General features: G+C 37.6%; 1 protein-coding gene across 2 annotated transcripts in view; it reads left to right on the forward strand.

The window, feature by feature from the left end:
• ADK (adenosine kinase) overlaps positions 1-25,053 on the forward strand; it is a 272,419-nt gene that overhangs the window by 209,369 nt on the left and 37,997 nt on the right. For both annotated transcript variants that reach the window (XM_039553809.1, XM_039553810.1), the window contains exons 8-9: positions 15,502-15,537; positions 21,613-21,727. In XM_039553809.1, the coding sequence (XP_039409743.1) occupies positions 15,502-15,537; positions 21,613-21,727 (151 nt within the window). The remainder of the gene's footprint in view (positions 1-15,501; positions 15,538-21,612; positions 21,728-25,053) is intronic.

The raw sequence follows: 25,053 nt of genomic DNA on the forward strand, positions 1-25,053 counted from the left end.
GTTGTTAGCATCCCTGGTACTGTAAATCCTTTGTCACTAAGCTGCAAGAAAAGCTTCACAGGCTCCTATCAGAAGAGACTCCACTAGTATATACTTAACCTGTAGTCTTCTGTGGAATATTGGTACTTGCCTGCAATATTTCAAGAAAATAATGTGGTATTCAGGAAGACGCTTTCTCTGGTTTTAAGTGTTAACTCATAAGTAAGACTATCCTTTGGCTATTTACAGGTTGTTAGTATTACATAAAATAGCGTCACAGAAAGTGGTGTGATTTTTACCTGCTGCTTCTTTTCCTTTAGAAATGGCAAATTTATTAAGAATTTAGGCAGTAGCTTCTATACCTTGGCATGCAGCTCACTAACCAGTAGAATTGAGAAGCCTGGTACTAGATTTCCCAAGTCAGCATTAACCACTGGGGCAGTGGTGGATTACCTCTATATGACTCGTGAGCAAGTAAAAGGTGAAAACTCTTACCACGAAAGTAGACCACACCTTTTTATAGCTATGGTTTCTCATGTGTAGGCAATGTGAGCTAACCTGAATTCTTATAACAATTATGAATATGGATACTTGAAGAAAAGCAGTTTGCAGAATTGCAGACTTAATCCACCGTTTCAGTCATTCTCCTTTAATAAAGACTTGTCTGCACAGAAGCATTAATCTGAACTGAGATAGTGCATCATTTTAAGCACAACAGCTTTAACTGAGATTTGTATTGTGTTCACTTGTGGACAATCTGATCCTAGAACAGGAGTAGTTTTTTCTTGTTTAGCTAAAGAGAAGCATGGCACATGAACTACTGAGCAAACGTGAACACTTGGAGCCAGCCTTTAGCAATTCCATGTAAAACTGTGAAAGTAAAATTGATCTACATTCATGTAATGGTTGATCTTGCCTTCCTTGCATTGTGTAGTGTCAGAATTCTTCTTACAAAGAAGGAATCTCACTTTGCTGGTTAGAGAAGTGGACATGGTGCTGTTAGGTATTACATTTATCTGTAGGAGTTGTAGGGAAGAGTGAGGAAATTACTTCAGCTAAGAAGTTTGATCCAACCTCCTTAAGTCCTTGAACTGGACATGTAGACCAGGTTGTTCAGATTCCAGCTTTCTGGAACAGTGCTGTTGTTTAGACTCTTTGATCTGATCAGAGGCCCCCAAACAAAAATGAGTCTTAAATTAGAAAGAAGGAAACTTTTTTACATAGCTTCAATATTGACTGAAAATTGTGTAAAAAGATCCCAAAAAAGCGTCTTTCATTTTATTGTAATTCTTAACCATTAATAAGTAATTCCAGCTGCTTCAATTTGTATTTGGATTCTTTCCGTTCTCCTGTATTTCTTTCTCAGAAAAAAACCCTCAGCATTTTCATGTTTATGTAGGCAGCAAGTGGAATTTACAAATAATCCTTGAAGTGCATAGGTGTATTCTTCAACCAATGAACTGACCCAGGGCAGGCAACATGCAGAACTAGATGATTCAATTTGCTGGTGCTTCAAGAGTACCTTCAGCTGTGTGACTCTGCATGAATTACCAGCTCAGGTAGTTCTGAGACCTCCGTGATGCTCCACTGCCAGCTATAAACATGCCCAGAGACTTGTATTGTGCCTGATTCTTGCAGAGACATACAGTCACTAGTCCCTATCTAATTTACCAGATAGCTTTCAGCAGTGACCTATCCATGGGGAAGGTAAGCTCTGGCAAGTCAATGGACTATGACCACCCATAGCTGCTAATGGGCAGGGGTGGGGGGAAACTTTGTCCAGAAATACCCTTGTCCTCACAGCTGATAGGCTGTGTGATAGATTAGGTCGCTCTGTCTATGTCACCTCTTTTACCACATACTGCTTTCATGGTCAGAAGTGTGTTTGTTCCAGCTGTGATGTTAAAAAGTGTAACTCTGTTTACATCTAACGATGATAGTCTGGCCAGAGCATTATTTATCATTACTGGCAAATACACTAGTACAGACTGAAGCACATGCATCTGCTGTATGGTTGAAGGTATAACTTACACTCATTGTTGTTGACGCTGCAACAGGCTTAGGAATAAATATGCCTTATTTTCTGGGTGAAAGCTGTGTTTCTCCTGCTAAAATCTGACATCTAATTCTTGTTCTGTAGCTAGCCAAGTATTATATTTCTTCTCTGTTCTCTTGCTGGTGCAGCCACCTGGTGTGGGGTGGATTCCATGTGTGTGATGCTCACACACATGCTGCTCTGCTGCCAGGAGCAGAGGACCTAATCTTTTGTGACAAGAAAAGAAACTTGCTGGTACAGTACATTACTAAATGCTACAGACTTGACTTCATGAAATGGGAACACCGCAGGGGAATCTGGCAAGGAAGATGTGTTTATGTAACTGAATTGAGTGTTGCAACTGCCATCACTTAGTTCCCTTGGCTGCAGTGAGCGAGTTCTGAGAGAAAAACAATCCAAACAGAAATCTTCAGATGCTGAGGGCAGCTCTAATTACATACAAATAATTAATAAAAATGAAATGCAATATTGTTAGAAAATAAAAATACCATTAGTTTTCTTACATGATAATGTGTACCAAGATCATTGATAGGGACAGAAACACTCAGGCTTTTGCACTTTTATTTGAAGTACATATTGTTTGGGTGTCTTCAGCACATTCTGATATCCCAGGGAGATTCATGACACAAGAGTAATTGCACATAACATAAACAAGATCTGCATTAGTTGGCTCTTTTATTCAGAATCCTTTTCCAAGTCCAGATGTGTGATGTGTAAATGTTAGGAGAACAGAGTCCTTATGAAGTAGCTTTATCAAATGCAGCTAGTCTTCCAGCAAAATGGAGAAAATATAAATTAGCACTCAAGACCTTGGTCAAATCTGGTGCATAAAATTTTATGGTTATATTTATGTTCCATATGTGCTTTGGACAAGTGCCATGTTTGTAAAGAACTACTTCAATATTATTTTTTTAAAGTGACACTTTTAGCACAGCATCCTCTGCAAACTGTTCACTGCTTGCCATATAAGCCAGCCAGGCTCCAAATAAACTGTTCGTTTTCATGGTCTAAAACTGAGATCAAAATGCCTTTTAGAGCATGGTGATTTTCAAAACATGGCATGGTAGATATCATATGTGGCTTCTTGAAACACAGTTCAGAAGAGCTGATTAGCCTGACTGAAAGAGGAGCACACATGATATAAAAATCTGACAAGAGGGAGGAATTAGAAAGTTGTAGTATACGTTTGCTAGTGCTGAATATCTGTTCTGACTTATTTATAACATAGTTAGGTTTTAGTATATTATGTGAGCACTACATTCCTTGTAGCTCTTTAGAAAAAAAATAAACCTCAAACCAAGGAGATTCTAGAAATTTGTGCCACTTTTCAGAGGCCCCATCCTATTTTTTTTTCCATTTCCCTAAATCCATAAATAACTGTCTTTTAAAAAAAAAAAACTTCCAATGCAGCATCTGGTGTGCTGTTATTGCCACTGCTTCTGCTCTGAGAGTATAGCCCTACTGTTTTAGAATGTTCCCATTCACTTGTTACCAGTATTTGGCCAAAAAAATTATTACTAGTGTAAGAGAAAAAAGTGAATTTCTAGAGTCCAAATCAGAATGCAGTCTGAACAAAAGAACAACACTGAGCTGACCCTAGAGCTCTTTTCAAATTTCGCATAAAATGGAAGAGACACAGCATCATGGAAGAAATCACAGGAATTCTTTGTGTTGGAAAGTGTGAGGCAAACTAAATAGATTGAAATAACTTCTGTTATATTTAAACACAAAAGTAATGCTAGAGGCAGAGGGAAAAAATAGATTATTTATACTTCGAAACACTCAGGAGGTGTGAGAAATCTGTAGTGAAGGGCTTGAGCAAGTACTTGGCTAAAAATAACCTGTCCAAAACTGAATTACTATTACTATTACTATGACTACTGATTTCAGCTCCAGAATTATTTGTAGTATTCTACTTGTCATGTATAAAATAAGAAATATATCAGGTGCAATTTCAGGTTCATTTGCAATATGCTTACATATACTATGCATATAGTAATGGCTAACAAATATAGAAAGGTATACTAAAATATAATGTCAATCTGTTATCTCAGTAATTAAAAAATAGTTGTGTGACAAAGCCTAAAATAAATGTAGCATTTAAAAGTCATAGAATTAGAGGTTAAATGGTAACTGTTCTGAAGTATAGCTGAGGATTAAAAAATTTTTCTTTGAGTCTGGAAGTTTGTGGAGTATGCACATATGGTGGAATCAGAAATGGTAATTTTTTTGTATCTTCTGTACCAAGTTTATAAAACTTTTTGATTGAAAACTATGATAGATTTTTGTGATCCTTTAGAATATACAGCTGGTGCCACAAGGAGGGTGTCCTTGCTTAGCAGAGATTTAAAGAATTGCTCTTGTAAAAAGAGCACAGTTGAGGCTCAGAATTTTCTTTTATTCAAATGTTGACCAAATCTTTCAATTCTCTTCTGTGTGGGCTGAGTCCGAATCTTATTTTTCAGCTTGGCTTTAGAAGTTATCTATGTGAGTTTATGAACTGAAGAACAGTAGTACATAGCAAATTGTACAACTTCAGTCATTATGCTGAAAGCAAAAATGTATTTATAATTTAATATTTTATAACTAGTGAATATGTCAAATGATATTTTGAAGGGGGAACAGATAATAAGTCATTGCAACTATATTAACAAGGTAAAATAACTTCATAGTAACAAAAAGATCTGTCAGTACTATTTAACATGAATGGTGCTATAACCAGTATATCTTAAATTATAGCTGTAGGTCTTCATAACCTCTAAGTGCTCAGAAAACTTGAAGGTGCCAATAAATTGTTATATTTTAGTGGCTGGGATTCCATTGCAGTCATCTTGGTTTTCCCTAGCTGGAGGTCTAGTGAATAAAAGTTCTTGTGAAAACCACTGATACAACAAGGAAGGGCTTGGAAAATGGGTGCATACAGAAAACTGAAACACTGAAGGTTTCAGAGAGGGAGATCACATTTGTTTTGTCATGACCTATATATGCATTTGTGAAAGTCATGTGTGTCTGCATATATATGTGTGTGTACATAAAGTTGATTTAACAGGGAAGGCAAATACCTGACAGGCAAAACCACTGTGAATTCAGCATATCAGTATTACTGCTGCATATCCAGTGCACATTAGGGCAAATGATCCCATTGAAAGAAAGGGATCTGTGTACAGTTATCCATGGAATAATGCATTGCTAAACTATGCACTTTTGACAGATACGTTGTTGTCATAATTATGCTGTTATGTATTAGGTGAAAGATTACTGATCTTTGATGCAGGAATGTAATTTGCCATAATTACAATATCTAATTTCAATCTATTTTCTTATAGGAATTAGTGCATATTCATACACCTATTTTTTTTAACCTCTTACTTTTTATTGTTTTTTTTTTCATGAGTGTAGTGTCTTATAAGTAAAATGGTAAAATGGAATGCTGAGTATGCTTGTAGTTTCATTTCTGTCATAGGAATTCTGAACCCCACTTCTTCATGAAGAATTGCTTTCATATTTGAAAGCATAATAACAAAACCAACCAATAGTATAGTCATGATCTTTTTATCTAAGCTAAATTTTAAAGGAAAAAGCAATTATAATGAAATGAGAGTGATTTGAATGCATGAAGCAATTGGTTATGGATAATTTGAATGTCTGCTGCCAAGCATATTATAACCATGAACCCTTTAATGGACTTACATGTTTCCTTCACTTTTGGTGTGCTGTACAGCAGTGGCTAGCAGTCCTTTGGCCAGTGGAAGCTGGAGGGAGGGTTTTTCCAAGTCTCTGAGAGATCCTGCTTATTTGTCAGAGCAGCTTGTGATTTATTTGTACTTTGTGACTATCCTTACCCTGCTAGGTGGCTGTGGTTCATTGTTTGGTTTCTTTAGCTGTTCCTTTTCCATTCTAACATTTATGTGACTTTTCTGTGTATATCAATAAATTGTTGATAAAGTCTCCCTGTCTATCCTAGCCCCAGCATGGATTTTATCCCGTGCTTGCAGTCAGTAGCTACTATCTTAATGCAAAGTATAATATCACATTTCAAAGACCTTGACAGAGGAAGGAAATGGCTTGGTGGAAATCTCATGAAGTTCAGCAAATGGAAATGGAAGATCCCCTTACCTGAGGAGGAATGCTAGTCCCAGGACAGGCTGGGAACCAGTTGGGTAGAAAGCAGCTTTGCAAGAGAGGACCTCAGAATCTCAGTAGAAAAAAAAAAAGGGATATGAGGCAGTGATGTGCCTGTGCAATAAGGAAGGAAGAGCACAGCATCATAGGCTGCATTAGGAAGAGCACTGCCAGCAGAGGGGGAGGCAGTGGTCCCTCCCCTCTGCGCAGCCCTGATGAGATGCATCTGCAGTGTTGGGTCCAGTTCTGGGCTTCCATCATGAGAGGGACATAGACTTAGTGGAGTGATGCCACCAAAGGGCCACAAAGATGATTGAGGGTTGGAGCATCTGCTGTGTGAGGCTGAGAGCCTCAAGAAGCAGAGGCTCAGGGAGATCTTACCAATCCACACTAAAAAGAGGTAGTAAATAAAACAGAGACGGGCTCTTTACAGTGGTGGGTGGTGACACAACAAGAGGCAACAGGCAAAAATTCAACTGTGGGAAATTCCACTGAAGCATAAGAAAAAACTGTATGGTGAAGATGATAAGAAAAAAATGTGATGGTGGTCAAGTGGTGGAACAGATTTTCCAGAAAGGCTGTGGAGACTCCATCCTTGGAAATATTCAAAACCCAGTGGTCCTGGGCAGCCTGCTTTAGCTGACCCTGCTTGAGGAGTGGGGTTGGACTAGATGATGTTCAGAGGCCCCTCCCAAACTCAACCAGTGCATGTCTTTTATAATACCATTTTAAAATCTGTTGGAATCATATCCCTTTAATTTCATTATTTAACTGTTCTTTCAGTCTCTGTTTGAGCCCATCTCAAGTTCAGGATGGCTTCTAATAGAAAAAGAACAAACATACCCAAACTCCCTCATCCATAAACACTTAATGGTCAAAAGCAGTTAAATTCTAACTTTTATGGATTTTTAAGAAATTGATCCAAGAAATTAGCAACTTGTCCGAGATGATAAATAGTGCCTTAGTCACATCTGGAATTAAAGCTTATGTTCTTCACTCAGGACCACAGTGATCTAACTGTGGTCAAATTGAAATGTTGTTTTTCCATGCAGTGGCCATGTTGTGAGAGACCACTGGTGGTCTGCTGGTCCAGACTGAGAACTAGGTTTTTCCTTCCATAAAGTAGCTACAGTTAGCTAAAACTGAAAATTTCAGAAAACAAAATTACTCTCTTTAATTTTTTTACAAAATTAATCTGAGTATTCATACCTTGAACACAGATAAATGCATCATTGAATTTGCATTAAACAGCACAAGAAACTCCAGTAAGAATCATAAAGTCAGCTGGGTTTGAAATTCATTGAAAGGGTAAAATATGTAATTTGAAGATTAAAAAGTTAGTGTTATTGCTGAAGATGGCAGTGAGCAACTGTATTTTCTTGCTAGAGTTAGCAAGCAAAGCAAGCCCAGCACATGAAGAGTGTGACACAATGACTGCTTTTTACAGAGTTCCCAATGCCACAGCCTCAGTTATAATTCTAAATGGCTGTGCATGACATCACACTAAACAAAGTATATAAAACAACTCAATTTCACTGCTAAAAATACATTAACCTTTTACCAGGACTAGGGACAATCCTGCTGGATCCTAGCACTTTCAGCACAGTATCTGATTATTCTCTTCATCTGAAATTGCTAGATGAGAATGTCTTGTCTAATTTCGGGCGAGTTTGAGTGGTTACAATCATAGAAGGCCTCATTGAAAGTGATGCAATGTTTTATTTCTGTTTATCACCCTCCAGCCAGAAAGTTAGCACTGAGAGCATTCAGTGAACAGTATTAAAGACTTCAAAAGACCCCCCACATCTTTTATTTTTATATGCAAATAAATTTCTTATCTTCTACCTATTCATTTTAAGACATTTGTTTTCATTTTTATTATGTTCTCCTGATTCAATGCTGTTTAGGAATGGGGTGTTTTTTTTTCTTCTCCCCCACTTCTGATGATGATGTATTTATTATTAAGGTGGAGACAGACATATTTGTATGGGGAAGTGGTGTAAAGAAGTATTGTTCACTAATTTGATGCTTATAATATGTGAGGAGAGACGCACATACAGAGTCATAGGTAGTTCAGTTCCTTAGGTAAGGATGTAAGAGAGAGATGTAAGTAACAGCACTTTATCCATCATAAAATTTCAAAATGGCTCAGAGGCATATCCCTGCTGCAGCCGTTGCAGACCCTGTAATGGCATTAAGCTCTGACTCAGGGTGATTCTTTCCACAGAAGATTCTGGCAGGAACTATAGTTCTGGTAATAACATAAATAGGAGAATAAATACCTTGAATATTAATGAATTATACGTGATACAGACACTCCAGGGTGAACCCAAGCAGGACAGGAAATATGTTTCTTTCTCAATTCTTTTCACACTAGGATTTTTCAGACAAAACCCTCTGGTACTCTGCCAGAACCCCCTCTGAACACTACAACTTTAACTCTATATGGTATTTACACTTATTCTGATTATTAACTTGAAATTATTCTTATTGTTTTATATTTTCAGCTATGGGTGAAGGCAGTGTACATATATTTACCAGTATCTTTAGTATTTCTGGAGCAAGCTGAAGTAATATTTTAGGATATGATACGAGTTCTCGCTATCTATCCTTTAGGGAAAAAAAAAATTGGGGGATCTAGCACTGCTCCTAAGAAAAGGAAAGTGGGGTAAAAACACCTCAGTGTTCCTTTCTGATAATCTCCTCATCCAATTGATGCCAGCTGTGCTTTCTTCAGTAGTAACCAGTGAGGGGCGGATACTTGTGGTTCTCAGTGCTGATTCTCAAGCTGTGTGCGGGGTCTGTCCATTCTCTGACCACTCCTATAGATCTTCTCTGAGACATGAACAGGCTTACACTACTGACTGAATCAAGGATTAGTCACATCATTAGATGTGTTGTCAAACATAAATAATATTGAAGCATTACATCCATGTAACACATCCCCAGGTGTAGCACAAACTTACTCAGCTGTAGCGGAAATTTCACCATTTGTTTCAGAAAATACACTGGGTGGTTCTTTTGTCTTCTGTTCTCAAACTCTTGTATGACCCATATTAAAGCAACTGTCTCTGAGGAAAAGAAAAAAAAGAAAAAAAAAAAAGGAAAAGCATGAAATTACATTTGCCTTTGAGCCCTTAATGTCTTTAGAAGTGGCCATTTTTTAATAAAGGCATATGAGCTTGTATTGCCTTTACACAGTGAAATGTAGTAATAGTTGACCTTAAAGTAATGCCTGTCTAAATCAGACTAAACTGACATAAAAGGCTGGATAGAACTATCTACGGTGTTTTGAGTAACCACTGATAGCTATTTAGTGCTGAATGAAGATGAACATGTGTATCTTACCACTAACTACAATAAACGTACTGTTGGCACTAAAGTTAGTGATCCTGCTGGAACTGTGTGCTGTAGACTTTCCATCCATTCATTTTAAATAGCAGAATAATACCAGCCATTTGTTGAAATCATGTTTTCAACTGATCAGCAGAGTCTTTAGCAGAATCTACCTCTAATTCCTTAGGTAGGTCATGATTATCATTACCACAGCTTTGACATCACCCCTAGTTGTAGTTCTTGTATGCTGTTAATTCACCGTGTTAAGAACTGTGGATTCGCTATGATATCTGTGTGTGTGTGTATATACATTAATCTATTATTTTGTTAAAATTGGGACAGGGAGTAAAGCCGGATTTACCTTGGTTTGGCTTTGTGAAGCATATACAGGAAAACGTGGTATAAAGGCAGATCCTATTGCTGCACGTTAACAGGCTGCATTAAATACCTGGATTTCATGGAACACCACGCCAACTCTGCCATGAAGTTAGTGAATGTATTTATGACATCTTTGTTATAATTCAAAGGCAGCAGTTGGAGATCCATTGTCTTCTCTGTGCCTTAAGCCCCATTTCCAGGGTCATATTTAGCATAAACTGGCCTGAAGCTGAAAGAGTGGAACACTTGGCTTGGCACAGCTTACTAGGTCTCTTTCTTAAAAACCAGCATATCTCCTGCACTGTGACAAGTTTTTAATGAAGGAAATACCAAAAGGAGGGCACATGGTGATCTTGATAATTCATTCTTCATGACTTATCTTCAAAGAAAAAAAGGGGGGAGATTTTAACAAAAGAGGAATATGGTTTTTTTTTTTTGGCTACTGAAGAGTTACCAGGCACAACAGATACTACTGAAATCAGAGCTTCTCAGTACCTATGACATATATAAAACCAGAATACAGCTCTGAAAACACAGAATTGTGTAAGAAAGCTCCTTGTTAGGGACAGGGAAAGATGGTAGAAGGGACAGACAGATAGAAGGACAAATACACCTGCTTAGGGTGACCTACAAGCCTAAGTAATTATATTACAATAAAGACTCATGTCTCTGTAGTGCAGAGTGACAAATAATACATGATTTTTTGGGGGTTTTGTTTGGTGTTGATTTTTGTTTTACAATTCTACTGCCCTTTAGGAAGTCATGAATAAAAATGCCTTTTTCAGAAATACAAATCTTCAGCATTACGTCTAAGAAAGGAGATTATCAATCTAAACCAACTTTGATTATTTGAGTCAGTCTTCTACAGAATGAAGTTGTAGATATCAGTGGGCATCACTCGTACAAAAGTCTTGCCGATATACTCATTTGTTTATTTCGGTTGTCACCCATTTCATTTAGACAACAGGGGTTTAATGTTAGAGATTTGTGAAAGAAACTTTGTTGCCACAAGCAGTACAACCTGTAGAAAAGCAAGGGAAGATACAAAGAACACAAAGTTACAGCAGAATTGGAGATGAACTCAGGAGTGGGATGAATAGTAATAAACTATTATACTGAAGAAAAAGGGCAAGATAATGATACCATTCAGTGTGTTCAGGGAAACAGTGTACATAGAAGAAAACTAACAATCCATACTTCTGAAATGTAGGATAGGAAGGAAATGTTTAAGAGTCATTTTTAGAAGATTTTAGCAGTCTAGAAAGGCTTGTAAGGTACAGCGTTGGAAGCACTATTCAAGTTATAATCAAACATGGTTGTTACCAGTAGGAATTGTCCCATCAAATGCAAACACAAAGTATATGGTCCTCATGCTCATTTACTGTTTCTCATTGAGTGAGTCCACACAAGTTTGGTTTTTTATTTCTTTTTTTTTGTTATGCACTCTGCTCTGCACTGGGCTGTAAGGATCTTCCTCTGCAGTTCCACATGATCTGTGTGTGGGCTTGAGATTGCATTGATTCGTGGGCCAGGCTGAACTCTCTGCATCACAGACTTGCTGTGCAGAGAAAAGAGGATGGTATTCCTGAAAATGTGAAAAGGGTGTGTTCTGGGAAGTCAGGAAGTTTACAGTTAATGAAGTAGGAACTCCCTCAAAACCTGTCAGTAATCTCCCAATTAAAAACAGTAAATCAAATCCAGGGGGTGGTACTGCAATATGTGAGTTGAGGTTATTCTATGAGATGTTTTCCCTACCAAGAGGGATGGCAGGGGAGGGATTGTCTTCAGTGTCCCCTGCATTTGCTTTTTTGTGTAATTATGGGAAATGCATTCAGTGTGCAAGGGTATCATTGCTGTCCTGCTGTTTTATCATTTCTTTATGAGATAATGTTGATTTCAGCAATGAAATGCAAATTTAGTTTTCAGTGCTCCTTTTTTTTCGATACAAAGGTTAAAATGTGTATTGTAGATAATAATGTTGCTGGTGTTTTTGAAGCAGCCTTTGTCAGCTAATTTTGGCAATACATGGTTTCAGATGCTGTTCAGTGCAACTGCATGAGTTTTATGTTGGCCTACACGAATTAATTTTAACCCACTATGCATGTTGTTACCATTTTGGCTGTAATTTGATCAAGTAATCATAAAACCTTGTACCAACAAAAAACATTCAGATGTGTCAAGAATATTCAATATATGGCATGCCTTCTGTGTCTCATGGCAAACTGAACATGCAATTATTGAAGTTGAGCCATCCTAACACTATAATCATAAAAGTATTCTAACACAGGGGGCTAACATAGGATTATGTGTTACTCCTAGGATTGCAGATGCTGACGGATTCTGTGTTTAGAGGGTATGTTTCTGTTTACTTATAAACAAATAGTTTGTACTGCTGCTGATAAAAGGGCTCAGGATTTTAACAAGTCCTGTTAAAATTAGCCCATGTGTAGATTATAAACAGTTCTTTTTACTGAATGCTGGGGCTCAGACAGCAATAAAACACATTCAAGAATGGAAATAGTTTTCAGCTGGGACTCCAACAGCAGTAAAATACATGCAAGAATGGAAATAGTTTTCAGCTAGCAAGCAAATTCTAACATAACACAAAGGCCAGCACTGACGGAAGTTGTCTTTTTTATTGTTATCTCCTTAATTAATGTCGCTTTCCTGTGTAAACTGCTCACTATTGTGCAAAGAGAGGGTGTGTGTTAACTTTGGTGACACTGTGTTACTCCCATTAAGTAACATTGCATACAGGTTTTTTCAGCATGACTGTACTTTGGACTTTTCTCCCCCAAAAGGCATGAGCCAAATGACATTTCGCAACTAAAAACAAATCTCGTTTCTATTTTAGGTGGCGCAACAAAAAATTTGCTGTCACAGTTAGATTATATAGAAAAAGGAGTGTGAGTTTTTAATATATTTAGTATGAAACAGTGATAAGGTGGGGAGAGGGTTTTATGAAATGTTCTGTAGACAGTAACAGAAAACAGCTCTGAAAATGCTGAGTTGGAGTAATGAATGAATAATGTGTAAAGTTTATCAAAACTGAAAGAACTCCTGATGTGAAATGAAGCCTCCTAAGAAAATTCTGTTCTGTCGCTGTTTTGCTCTGCTGTTGTCGCATGTCACGCATGAATGAAAATGCTGCATTCTCTGGGGAGCAGTAAAGCTTCTGTGTAGGTTGTTTATTTCCTTAATCCCTCCTTCTTCGTGATTTTCAATGTCAGATATAAAATGGAAAGCCTGTAAATATAGTGATTATCATACTGATTATCACCTGCATCAGGGAACGCCCCGGCTGGCCGCTGTAACCCAAGCAGTCTCCACATGTTACAGCCACTTAGATTTTAACCTGACTACTTTATTAGAGACGTGAAGCTCAGTATGAGGTGCCCTAGGGCTGCACAGATGGGTTCTGCTTGTTTCCTGTTCTCACTGTTATTGTGAATAGATACTAAAAGGTTCTCATCGCTTTTATCTGGTTAATTTACTTTGAACTGTCCCTGGCAATCAGAGCCTGCCTCACATTTCTCAGCATTTTGCGAACACCAAACTGCACAATCCAAATGTGTGTTTTGAGCTTCATTAGTTTTTTTTTACTGGAAGGGCCTTAATTTTTAAAGGGATCTAATTCTGAGAGAAGCTGGATTTTAGGAGACTGTAAGCACAATCCTTACTGAAATAAGCTGCTCAAGAGTCATTCTGAGGTTCAGTTGATAGAAGAAAATTAAGATTGCTGTTGTTCTTTGGCGTGTTCAGACACCCTTAGATTAGAGGTCAACTGCAGGAAAATCTGTGATTGTATGCTGGCTGCCATTATTCATGTAGCTGGGCAGCAGACCAGGCTAAAAGATGACGCTCTTACAGGAGAATCTGAAGACAAGATACTTTTTAACAAATGTGCAATCATTTATCCTTTCCTGTGGAAGGGCCAAGTCTTCCAAAACACATGTGCTATGCATGGGTACCCCAGTACAGAAAATTAAGATGAATTCTCTCCATCTCCCACACAAGAAAGCACCACTTCACTGGAACAGTTTTTATTTCATGTACTGGTGTCCAGTTTCCTGGCCGCACAATAGTTCAACACAGATGTTAATGTCCTGCTGTATTGGGATTTTAAAGAAATCCCTTAGGACAGATCAGTATAACTTCCAATTTCAATTGCACGACCGAAAACCTGAGGTTAAAGAAGGTATTTGGCTACAAGAAGTAATTTTGAGTCCATTTTCTTATTCTCTTTCCCCCTTACTTATTACTCCCTTATTTCTCGTACTTTATTTTTTTTTTTCTGTGTCACGGTCCCATTTGAGGCTTTCTTGATTGTGTTGCAGTTCATTGTGAGTGCATCACTTCAGAGTGGAAGCTTGCCGGCTCCTTTTTTCATACGAGCATAGGCTTTGTTAATCACATGCTGGTTTAGGAAAACACTGCATGATATCTTTGAACCCTACACTCCTTCTTGACAGCCAGGCTAGCAAATGTCATTGACTGTGTGATGTACAAGAAGGGATTCAATTGTAAGTAAATTGTCAAAGTGGCTAACCTTGCCCGCACCCAATTGTCAGGACCATGATTCAGTTTTTCTGTCAACATCAGCTAAGGGTAACCCGGTCAGCCTTATGTTTCTGCAGTAAAGCAGCCTGAGGAGTTGTGCTTTTCAGCTTATCACATTTTATTAACCTCAACTTACTGTTGTTATAATGAATTGTACCCACTTCAAATTCTTCTATTGCCCCCAAATTGACAGATCATGTAGGTCCACAGCCGTGTATTTTCTGAAGCACTAAAACCTCTCCACAGCACTGGACTGGTTTGGTACAGTAGTTATTTCTGTTTAGTTAGATCGACTCACCATTTTGGCTCAAGATTATCCCTCTATTAATATCACTTGGCAAAGATAATCTGGAAGAATGCAAGTTAAAACATAAAGACTTTGAGGGTTTTCTGCAATATTTCCAATGTTAAGATAGAACGTAAGTAAGGGAAAAACATTGCTATTGTCTTCCATCCCCTTGCTTTTATTTCAAAACAAATTTTAATTGCATCAATTAATATAAATAAGACATGAGGACATTCTGAGACCATGATGTTTCCTCTGTTCTTTCAGGAAAAGAACACAGTTAAATTGCTTAAAGCAGTGATTAAGACATCAGAATATTTTTAAATGTTCATCTGATTCTATAGACCACAAGGGTCTGAACACATTTAGCGATCCTCTTTTTTTAATGCACTGTGGATGACAAATGATTTTTTTAAAAAGGCTTGGTAACATGTATCCCGTGAAGTGCCATATGTAAATGGAGAGATGATACAATTTCAATTAAAAATATGTCTGAAGGATGTTTCCTAGTTCAAGTCCTATCTCCAGAAGTAACTTTTCCTCGCTTGGAAAAAACATACTGTACCTTCTTTATTTGAACTTGTGAAATGTGTTGACATTGTGCTGTTGTTGGGCTTGAGGGAAGAGGGGGAAGCTTTTGGTGCTACTATCAGAATTGAACAACTGTATATGGCTATATTGAGATAATCGTGTAAAAGGAAAACTGCCTGAATGAGTTTCAAAATGTGTTATTTCTTCATTATCTAGCACTTTATAATTAACTGTTCTTTTTTTATTATTTCAGGAAGCTGCCACTTTTGCTAGAGAGCAAGGCTTTGAGGTGAGTTAACCCACAATTGCACACTAAACAGATCCTAAAGGTTTTTTTCTTGCTGATAATGAAGTTCTTTTGGACAATGATTGATGTGCTATTATACTCTCCAAGCCTCGCAGCGGTTGCCATGGAAACTTGGCAGTCGTCATGGTTTCTTTGTTCTGCCAGCTCAGTGTTATGACGCACTCTGCTAGGTCTGCACCCAACATCGCCTACAGATGTTATTTATTGAATTTTGAAAAGCCTCTTGGGAAGCCGAGAGGTTGGGCACGGTTTCAAGCTGCCTCTGCAGATATGGGACCTGTCAGTTTGTTCAGTTAAAAAGCTACCTCATTAGCTGCATTACACTCCAGAAGGATTCACTGCTAAAGCAGTGGTGAAGCAAGACTAAATAGTGAAATATAACACCGCTTAAATAACTTAAACCCTGCCATATGCGGATTATCATTATGCAAATGGATTTTAGAAAGGTTGTATATAAAATTGTTAGGTACTGGTTAATGTAAACCATGCTTCTACAAACAGCTGCTTTTTAGAAAAGGTACTGTGGAAATTGTGTTTCAAAACATATTCAAGTTGGTGTTTTCCATCTGAACTCTAAAAATGTCTGATCCTCTACTTTCTCGGAGTAAATACTATTGATTTTACAGTGATTTTCAGAGCTTTTGATTTCATCTTCCCGAGGTATTTATTTGACTGGTACCTCCCATTGGCTACATTCAGATAGCTTAATCTGGGGAGCCATCAGCTATTGGTCTCTAACACTGAATTCAAACAGGCAGGTTTTAAATACTATAATTAATGTGACAAGGCTTGTGCTAATTTTGCAGATAGTAAGTGATCTTACTGAAATCTAAATTGCAGAACTGCACACACATAAATCCTTTTACATGTTGTTTTTTTCACTGGAACAAGACCCACTGTAAGTGATTTGTTTGCAGTGTAAAAGAATAGAGAGGAGTTTGACTGTTCAACACCCATTTTGCATAAATAATAGAAGCCGCGCAATTCAAACCACATCACTTTAAGAGTGTGCCACTTCTGCGTGTGGTTGGTTGCATATAAAAAAAGAGGGAAAGACTGACAGCTTTTGTTCTACAATTTAGATTTCTTTAGAACCATACACCAGCAGGTACATCAATGCCATCACTGTTTTACCTATTAAAACTGTGGGCTGTCCCATTTCATTTTATGTTTCCCAAATTCACATGGCTGCTTTGTAGAAATCAAGACTTTTTATCACTGTCAATTTTCATTTGTATAATCTGTATTGTTAAGCATAAAAATACACTTTGAGTTTATGCTAACGAATGAATTTCACAGATGCCTCCAAAATATGAAGCATAAGAAATTATTGGTACCCTCTGGTAGCTAGACAATAAAAGGAAAGGAAGTAGTGTATTAAGTCTACCCATTCTATATTTTTATTGCCCCCTTGAGCTAAAGACTTTGAATGTGCCTGGTTTAAATTCAGCTCTAGTGACAAACTGCTTTTGCTGGTGTCTGCTAACTACCATCATATTAACCTTTCCATTAGTGCTTGCTTAGAGATTTTAGCACAGTTCCTCCTGAACATCCTAAATCTGCCACATTTGATTACAGCATATCAGTAAAGTGCACAATGATTATGATCTTATCTCTTATTACTCCCTTGCTTGGCAACGACTCACATGTCAAGTTTACTGACAGAGATGAGTAAAACTTGATAAGTGTCCACAGTTTTGTTTTCTTATTGTGCTGTGGAGGCAAAAAAAAAAAAAAATCACGCTGATAATAAAGTATCTTATGAAAAACCCAAAGAGCTTCAATTAGCCTTTCAATTAAAACCAAGAAAAATTTTCAGCAACTCTCAGAAGCTTGATTTTTATATTGGGAATAGAAAACTGGTAAAGCATGGCAAATTAAGGGAAAGGACTTGATTGACCAGGACAAAAATCAAGAGGATGTTTATCATAGAAGTGATTAAAAGTTGCTGGTGGCTTCATTTGAATTGCCATCTGGAAAGACTTTTATTTTTTAATCAGAAATCTTTTAGCATAGAGAATCAGTTGGTGACTAGCTTCTTTTGGTTGGTCGGTTGGTTTTTTTTTTGTGGGTTTTTTTGTTCTACCTCACAGTAATTTCAACAGTTTTGTGTGCTAAATTCATCTTTTACACATGGAATGAGTTAAATGTATCTGAAATAGTTTTTGAAAAAAAGAGAAGTAACTATTAAGAGAACTTCAGGAAAATATACACCTTTTCTGAAGAAATGAAATCTTGTTATAGGTAGGAGAAAACACCTTCATGACACAAATCTGTTTTTTTCTTTGTAAGAGAAATTCCATTCAAAGGAATTGTAATTTTTATGCTTCATCATTCCCACAGTTAGTTTTCCATTGTATTTTGCTGAAATACAAGATATTTCTGTAAAATCAATCACGGTATTTGAAGACCATTATTTCCTTCACTTTATACCCTGACTAACACTTACCTGTAATTATCAAAACTAGAACATTACTTCTGATATTGTCTCTTCCTAGAGAGCATCACTGTGGGGTTGGGGTTTTTTTGTTAATTTCATGTTCTGTGACATTTTAAGACTATATATATACAGTATAGCAACATTTCTAATAAATTTCAAATTACAAAGGTTTATGAGGTTTTGCTTTTACAAAAAGATAGCTTCCTGTTTACCTATGTAGAAATTAGGAAAACAAAATACTACTTTAAACATAAAATTTAGGGTTCAGTTCTGTCCGTCAACCCAAGTAAACTGAAATGAATGGGACAGTCAATATCTAAGAGGTTAGTAGCAGCTGCCATGTAAAATAACTTTTCTTGTTAGAGGTCTCCTGCAAGTACATATTCTTTGGGGAACCATATTAGAGAGAGTTTTGTTACCCTGGACCAGATTTAGGTCTTCAAGTTAACGAGGTACACTGCACAAGTCCACTGTTTTCCATGGATTTATGCCTGTTTAGGTCAGGGCTATGGCAGTCCCTGCTATTGGGTATCTATTCAGAGGCAGGAATCAGAAGACACAGTTTGATAGCAGTTCTAAGTGGATGCAGTTTTCCACATGCCTTTGTCTGATCCTGGGATAGCTGATATGCTTTCTTCACATACATATATCCCACTTACTTGCTGGAATGAGTGCCACATGTGAGGTTTTTCAGGTGCAGCATCAACAGGCAAATCATGCTTTAGTGAGATTTGTGTGTCAGCTTTGTTAAATCAGATTCAAGTATATAACTGGGTGTGTGGGAGTATCCTGTGAATTCAGGGCATGTATAGAGGCTTAAGGACCACTATGCCATGTCTGTAGGGACAGGACATGTAAGAAAGACTCAGTAACTGGGCAGGTACAAGTCACTGCTAAATAAATATTATAGATTTCAGCTATTTATTCTGAACAGAAATAGGAGATGACGACATTTCATGATGTTTGCCTGACAGGGAAATAAGGGGCATAGTACCTCTGCAGTCTTAAGCTGTAAATATTCACATATTGTAAAATGTCACAGTTGTACCTTCAAAAAAAGAACTGTGCAAAAGTTAAAGCCTCCTCAACACTGATATTGCAGCTCTATTTTATTCTCTTACTTTGAAAAAAAACTAGTATAGGAAGTAATTTTGGCTAAAATGTGGTTAAAAGTTAATTTTCACAGAAGACACTATTCAGTTACTTCTAAAGTCTGCACAATTGGATAGAAGTCTCCGAACCACTGTCTTAAAATTTCTGCTTTTTTAAAAAAAATTACATTTTTGCCCTAAATACTCTCCTTCTACTGTTACATGCTTATTATATATATTTAATTCTTCCTGAAAACATATATGCTTTTTACTTTCTTTCCCTGTCTATTTCATCTTTACCATCATTCTTCACTAATCTCTTTCCTCGGGGTCCTCTTTTCTTCATCTAAGTTAATCTTTATTCTTCCTTAAGCTGAAGAAACCATCTCTTGGTCATGCCATTTTCTCCTATTATAACTTCATAGTTTTCCTTTAAAAATTCATCGTGCATGTAAATACATTTTATAAATATCTTCAAGCTCTTTGATTTCTGTGCCTGCTTTACTCCACTGAAAATGTGCCTAATAAAGTCACTAGTAGCCACTTCCTACTAAAAAAACCTAAACATCTCTTCCCAGTTTCCTTTGATCTTTATGATGCTTTTTTGCAGTTTCTAGTTTGTAGATCTCTTAATTACCAAGGCCTGAAGTAGTTCAGAATTGAGGTTAGCCTTCGTATGGTAATCCTTTGGTAAGCCCATGTATTACCAAACTGGAGGGCTATATTCTTCATCCGTTCCATATTCAACAGCTTGTGCCACCAGCTGATATCTGCTGTTCATAAACCTCTTAAAAAACAGAAGAGCAGCAATTTCAATTTTTTTCTCTGGCATCTTCAAGAGACTCATTGCCTTCTAAGAATTAGTGGTAAGATGGCCACTGTTACTGTCCCCCGTTCTTCTCTTCTCTGGTAGCAGACATTGCCTTCTAAAAGTTATACTAACTATCTAAGCAGGAGGAAGGAAGAAATAACACAAGTGAGAGTATCATAGATAGAAATGAAAAGCATGAGAGAATTTTAAAAAGAGGTGAAGAGACCAGTAAGTAAAGGGAAACTATTTTCATGTTTACCAAATGTGTATAAATCAATGGGTTCACTGACTATCCAGGTTAGGGAAGAAATTAGAGGGAGACTAAAAGTGTTGCAGAAGAGGTAGATAATTTTCACATAAAGGGGTGCTGGTAAATAGATAACCTAGGCATATTCTCTGTCTGTAATAGCAATAGTGTTAAAAAATGAGTTTGGATGCATAACGAACAGTACACAAAGCAATGCAGAAAGTATTATTATGTTTTCCTATATTCAAGGCTAGGCCCTCACCAAGTTTCACTACAGTTCCTTCTACAAAGAGGAGACTGGGGAAAAATACAGTGTTATTTAACACAGATATGAACAAAGTGGGACACAGTAAATAGCACAGAGAATAATTAGTCATACATACTCCTTTCCTAATGTTAGAAAAATAAAAGAAAAAAAAGAGAAGAAATATATAAATTACGGCAAGAAATAGATTACATATACCAAAGTTAATTTGTAGAACTGACTGACTTGAGATAAATCTGAGAATGGAAGCTTCCCATATAGCGTTATAAAGGGTTTTGATGCTAATACAAATAACAGAAATACCTATTATAGATCAGATTGAAAACTAAGTCAATTAGAAATTGAAACCCTTGTGTTTCAGATCATAGGGCAAGTGTGAGAATAGAAATTCTAATATTCCAATGACAAGTGGTGTTGTTAAGAGTTTGCTGCATTAATTTAAACATTCCCAACTTGTTGGTGTCTAAGACACTGGATGAATGAGAGGTTTGGTTCAGTCTGCCAGGTTCTCTGTTTGCAGCTGCATGCACAGTGGAGTACAACATCCTGTTAAAGCAAAGATTTCTGAAACTTTTGCAGCTGAGCCTTCCTTCAGAAAATTGGTCATGTTTTGTGCCCCACTGAATATACCTTTTGCCCTTTGCTTCCCTGCATCTCAATTATGCAACCAGCTAGTGAGAGCTGGGCTGCACACCCTCTCAGTGCTACAGTGGACAGTTTGCTTGATGGGACCAGTTACTGTAGGGAAGTTAGAGAAAGTATTTGTAAGCCTGCTGAAGTCAAAGGTATTATAATAATATAAAACCTGGCTAAATTGGATGAAAATCAGGCTTAGAGTTTATCCAAAGTATTCTCTTACCAATTTTATTTTTAATTTTATGATAGGTATGGTTAGAATCCAGTCAGCAGCAAAGAAACCCACTAATTGCTCATTAGGAAATGCTCTGTAATTCCTTTGTTAGCTTTGCAGTCTTGCAGTGGTTGGAATAGCTGAACTATCATTATCAAGATTAAAAACAATGGTCTCTGAGTACTACATAAACCCTTTGGAGAATGAAGTATTCCTCCTTTTAAAAATCTTCCTCTACTGACAGTAAAGTCTATTTTATACCTAGCTGTAAGAAAATAAGTCTTTGATCTGCTAATAAAGTTCTCACCACTCCAGAATGCTGTAACAAGAATTTTCTTTCTCTCTCTTAATAGACTGAAGACATTAAAGAGATAGCCCGGAAGACACAAGCCCTGCCAAAGGTGAACGCTAAAAGGCAGCGAATCGTAGTCTTTACCCAGGGCAAAGAGGACACTATATTGGCTACAGGTATATTTTTCAAATCTCCACAGTAAATATTCTGGCTAATCAATTACAAGTTGTGGTTATACAAATTTTAAATGGTAGTTAGAATGTTTGCCTTCTGATGTTACTCCACCTTTCTCGTCTTTTATGCTTTTAATTGTTTCAAGAGTCTGAATTTAAGAAGTTATTATTTCACCAGAGTGCCTGAGAATTTAGTTATGAACATTTTTATAACATGGATTTAAAATATTGATCCAGTTGGTTTTACTCAGATTTTTATGACTTGAGATTTTATCTGTGTAGCCATCTTTGCTGCAAACAAGAATACACTGTGCCTGCTGAGAACAGCTGTGCAACAGTGTAGTATATTTAAACATTTGCAAAGAGGAGGAAGTGAAATCCAGTACTAAGTGAATTTCCAGGCTTTTTTTGCTTTGAGCAGAAAGTCTCACTTTAGCTTTTCTCAGCCGTCTGCTCTTCAATTCTCAAAGGAATATGTGGGGAAAAAGGTGTTCTAGCAGGGATACAAGCAGTTTCTGCTGTCTAAGTTGATGATGTACGACGCACAGATTTAAGCATTATAAACATGACTGCCTACCTTTTGACAGTCTTTTTAATTCTGTCCACCTATGCTTCTAGACTAAATAAAGTTATTAAAAACATGTGCTGTGGCGAGCCATTTTAGTAGTTCATTCCTTCACAAGGTAAGTTATTAGTCTGGGCTGAATTCCTCCTTTGGAAATCAAGTGAAGTAGAGGAAGCTTTGCACCTGAGGGACTGCTGCTAACTCATACGATATTTGCCTCAAAATCAGAATTGGCTTCAGACTGTGGCTTCAGGGCTAGGCACTAAGCAGGTATGTCACTGCTATATAGATCATTCCTAGCAGCAGTTTGAATTATTTCTCCAATACTTTGCTGCTTCCCCTATTTTGTTAGCTACAAATGGTTTTAAACGAAATAGAAACCAGTCACTGAGAGTTGGGTATGTGTATCTCACTGAATGATGATGGAAGTGCTCCTTCCAGAAAGTTACAGTGTAATGTGAATGGCCCGTGTGGAGGCACTCCACTTGAGTATTTTACAGTTGACTGAAAAATAGCAGTATAAAAATGTTTTTATCCATGAGCAAGTAATAATGTAGTAAACCTAAACCTTATATGTAACCCTCCTGTGCTCTTATTTAATTTTCACTGAGTACTTTTTTTATTCTTCAAACTGGAGTTGTTAACAAATCCATTAATCCCTCCTTTGATATTTTTACAACTGAGAGCTTATTTGGGGACTGACACTTGCTAATCTTAGCTGTTTGTTCGCTATGAAATGAACTTAAATTAGAGAATGCACTTTATATGCGTGATAAATGTGAGATGGATGGAGACTGTATGCAATGGTGTCAGCTACAAAAGCAAACATGATAAATGTTAAGGCAGTTTTGAGCCGTGGGATAAGCTATTCAGTGCACAAGCATAGCTGAATCTCTTTGCTATGTTGTTATTCATGGCAGCCAAATAAATGTCAATAATAAAAGAGAATTAAAGATTTTCATTTCCCAGAGGCAGTCTTCTAATACAGCTTGATCTTTCATTTCATTTGTAATTCGTTCTCATGTCAGGATGCAATCATTCGCCAGGCTCTGTGTGTCATGTTAAGTCATTTAATAATGATTAAGAACATAAAAATGTTTGGCCTGTGGGGCAATTCTCAAAAGAGATACCAATTTGTTATTGTTTTCCCCCTTTTCCCTTCCTTTGGTATGGACCATCTTTTTCCCACCTCCTCACATTAAAGTAATAATGGAAGAAGGAAAATGTGTCCCTTAATTTAACGTATGATGATACCAGAGAATGGCATAGAGTGCTGCTAACACACTTCTTTCAGAACTAACTAGGTCTAGGTTTCAAACCCACAGTGGAAAGTATAAAAGTTTCTAAATGATCTTTAAAATAATTACTGCATTTAGGAGTTACCAGTATAAAATTATTTTCTTTTTTCTAATGCACAGGAGTATGACTTTTGAAAAAGGGTGTGTGTATTTGTTTATCTTGCCTTTCTGAGGGAACGGTAAAGTCTCAAAGAGCTTGTGCCTAGATAAAAATAGTATTTGCAAAGTCAGCTATGGATTTGGGTATGCTTGTTCTTACCTTCTGCTTTATATTTTGTCCACGTTAATAATAAGAACAACGATGTGTTTTTATGTTAACGTATTTATGCAGAGAGACCTCAACAGATTGTAGAAAGACCTTGACAAATTAGAGAAATGGGCAATCACCAACCATACGAAGTTTAACAAGGGCAAGTGCTGGATTCTGAACCTGGGATGGGGCAACCCTGGCTGTGTGTACAGACTGGGGAAGGAGAGACTGAAGAGAAGCGCTGTGGAAAGGGCTCTGGGGGTCCTGGCCAGTGGCAAGGTAGATATGAGTCAGGAGTGCCCTGGCAACCAGGAGGGCCAGGCGTGTCTGGCTTGGATGAGGCTGCACCCTGTGAAGAGACGCAGCCGGATGGCCACCCCCATCCTTCTTTCCTTTCTCCCTGGTCCCATGCATGGCAAAATGAGACAGGCAGCACAGAGGCTGTGAGGACATCCTTAAGAGAGCTCTGTTTGCTCTGTCAAAGGCTCTGTTACGGATGTTCCAAGACAAGGCAGCCATGGGGCTGGGTTGCAAGAGGAGAGTGCACCTCTTTGAAGAGTTATGTGTAGGTTGAATGAGGATCAGGTTATGGAAATAATGAGGGGATACACTTGGATACCATTCTGGCTGGAAGGAGAGGAAATAAGATGGATAAAAAGGGTTGTTGCAGATTGCCAGGCTATTCATGAAGGGGCACAGAATGATACATGCTGAAAATTTGACATGGACTTTCTAGGGCAGGGTAGAGGTGTGTGTGATATGAAGAAGGCCAGATACAGCTGGTCATCACATGTGGAGAGGACTGTGGCAACTGGACATTCCAGAGAATGGAAGTATCAACAGGTATTTGAGGAGCAGAGCATAGGGCAGAAAGGCACAGCTTATTACCGAAAGAAAAGATTGACCAAACAGATTGGAGAATATAGTTCTTGCAGATGAAATAGAGAGAACTTAGACTGAGACAGCTGAAAAAAAATCTTCCTCCAAAAATCTGGCCTAGCCATACTGCAAAGATTTTAGTCCTCTCATGAATTGCCGCAATTTATACAACATTGTTTTAATGGCAGCCTAAAACACTGGTGGCTCACCTCAAGCAGACCACAAGCTGTAGGCAGTCAGGTATGGATTGACAGGCAGCTTAGAGGTCCATACAGCTGGAGCAGATAATGGAAACAGTGAGAAGCAAAAACTGCATCAGCAGGCTCAATCTAAGCCA

This window comes from Corvus cornix, chromosome 6 (genome assembly GCF_000738735.6).
Source record: "Corvus cornix cornix isolate S_Up_H32 chromosome 6, ASM73873v5, whole genome shotgun sequence".
Classification (NCBI taxonomy): Eukaryota; Metazoa; Chordata; class Aves; order Passeriformes; family Corvidae; genus Corvus; species Corvus cornix.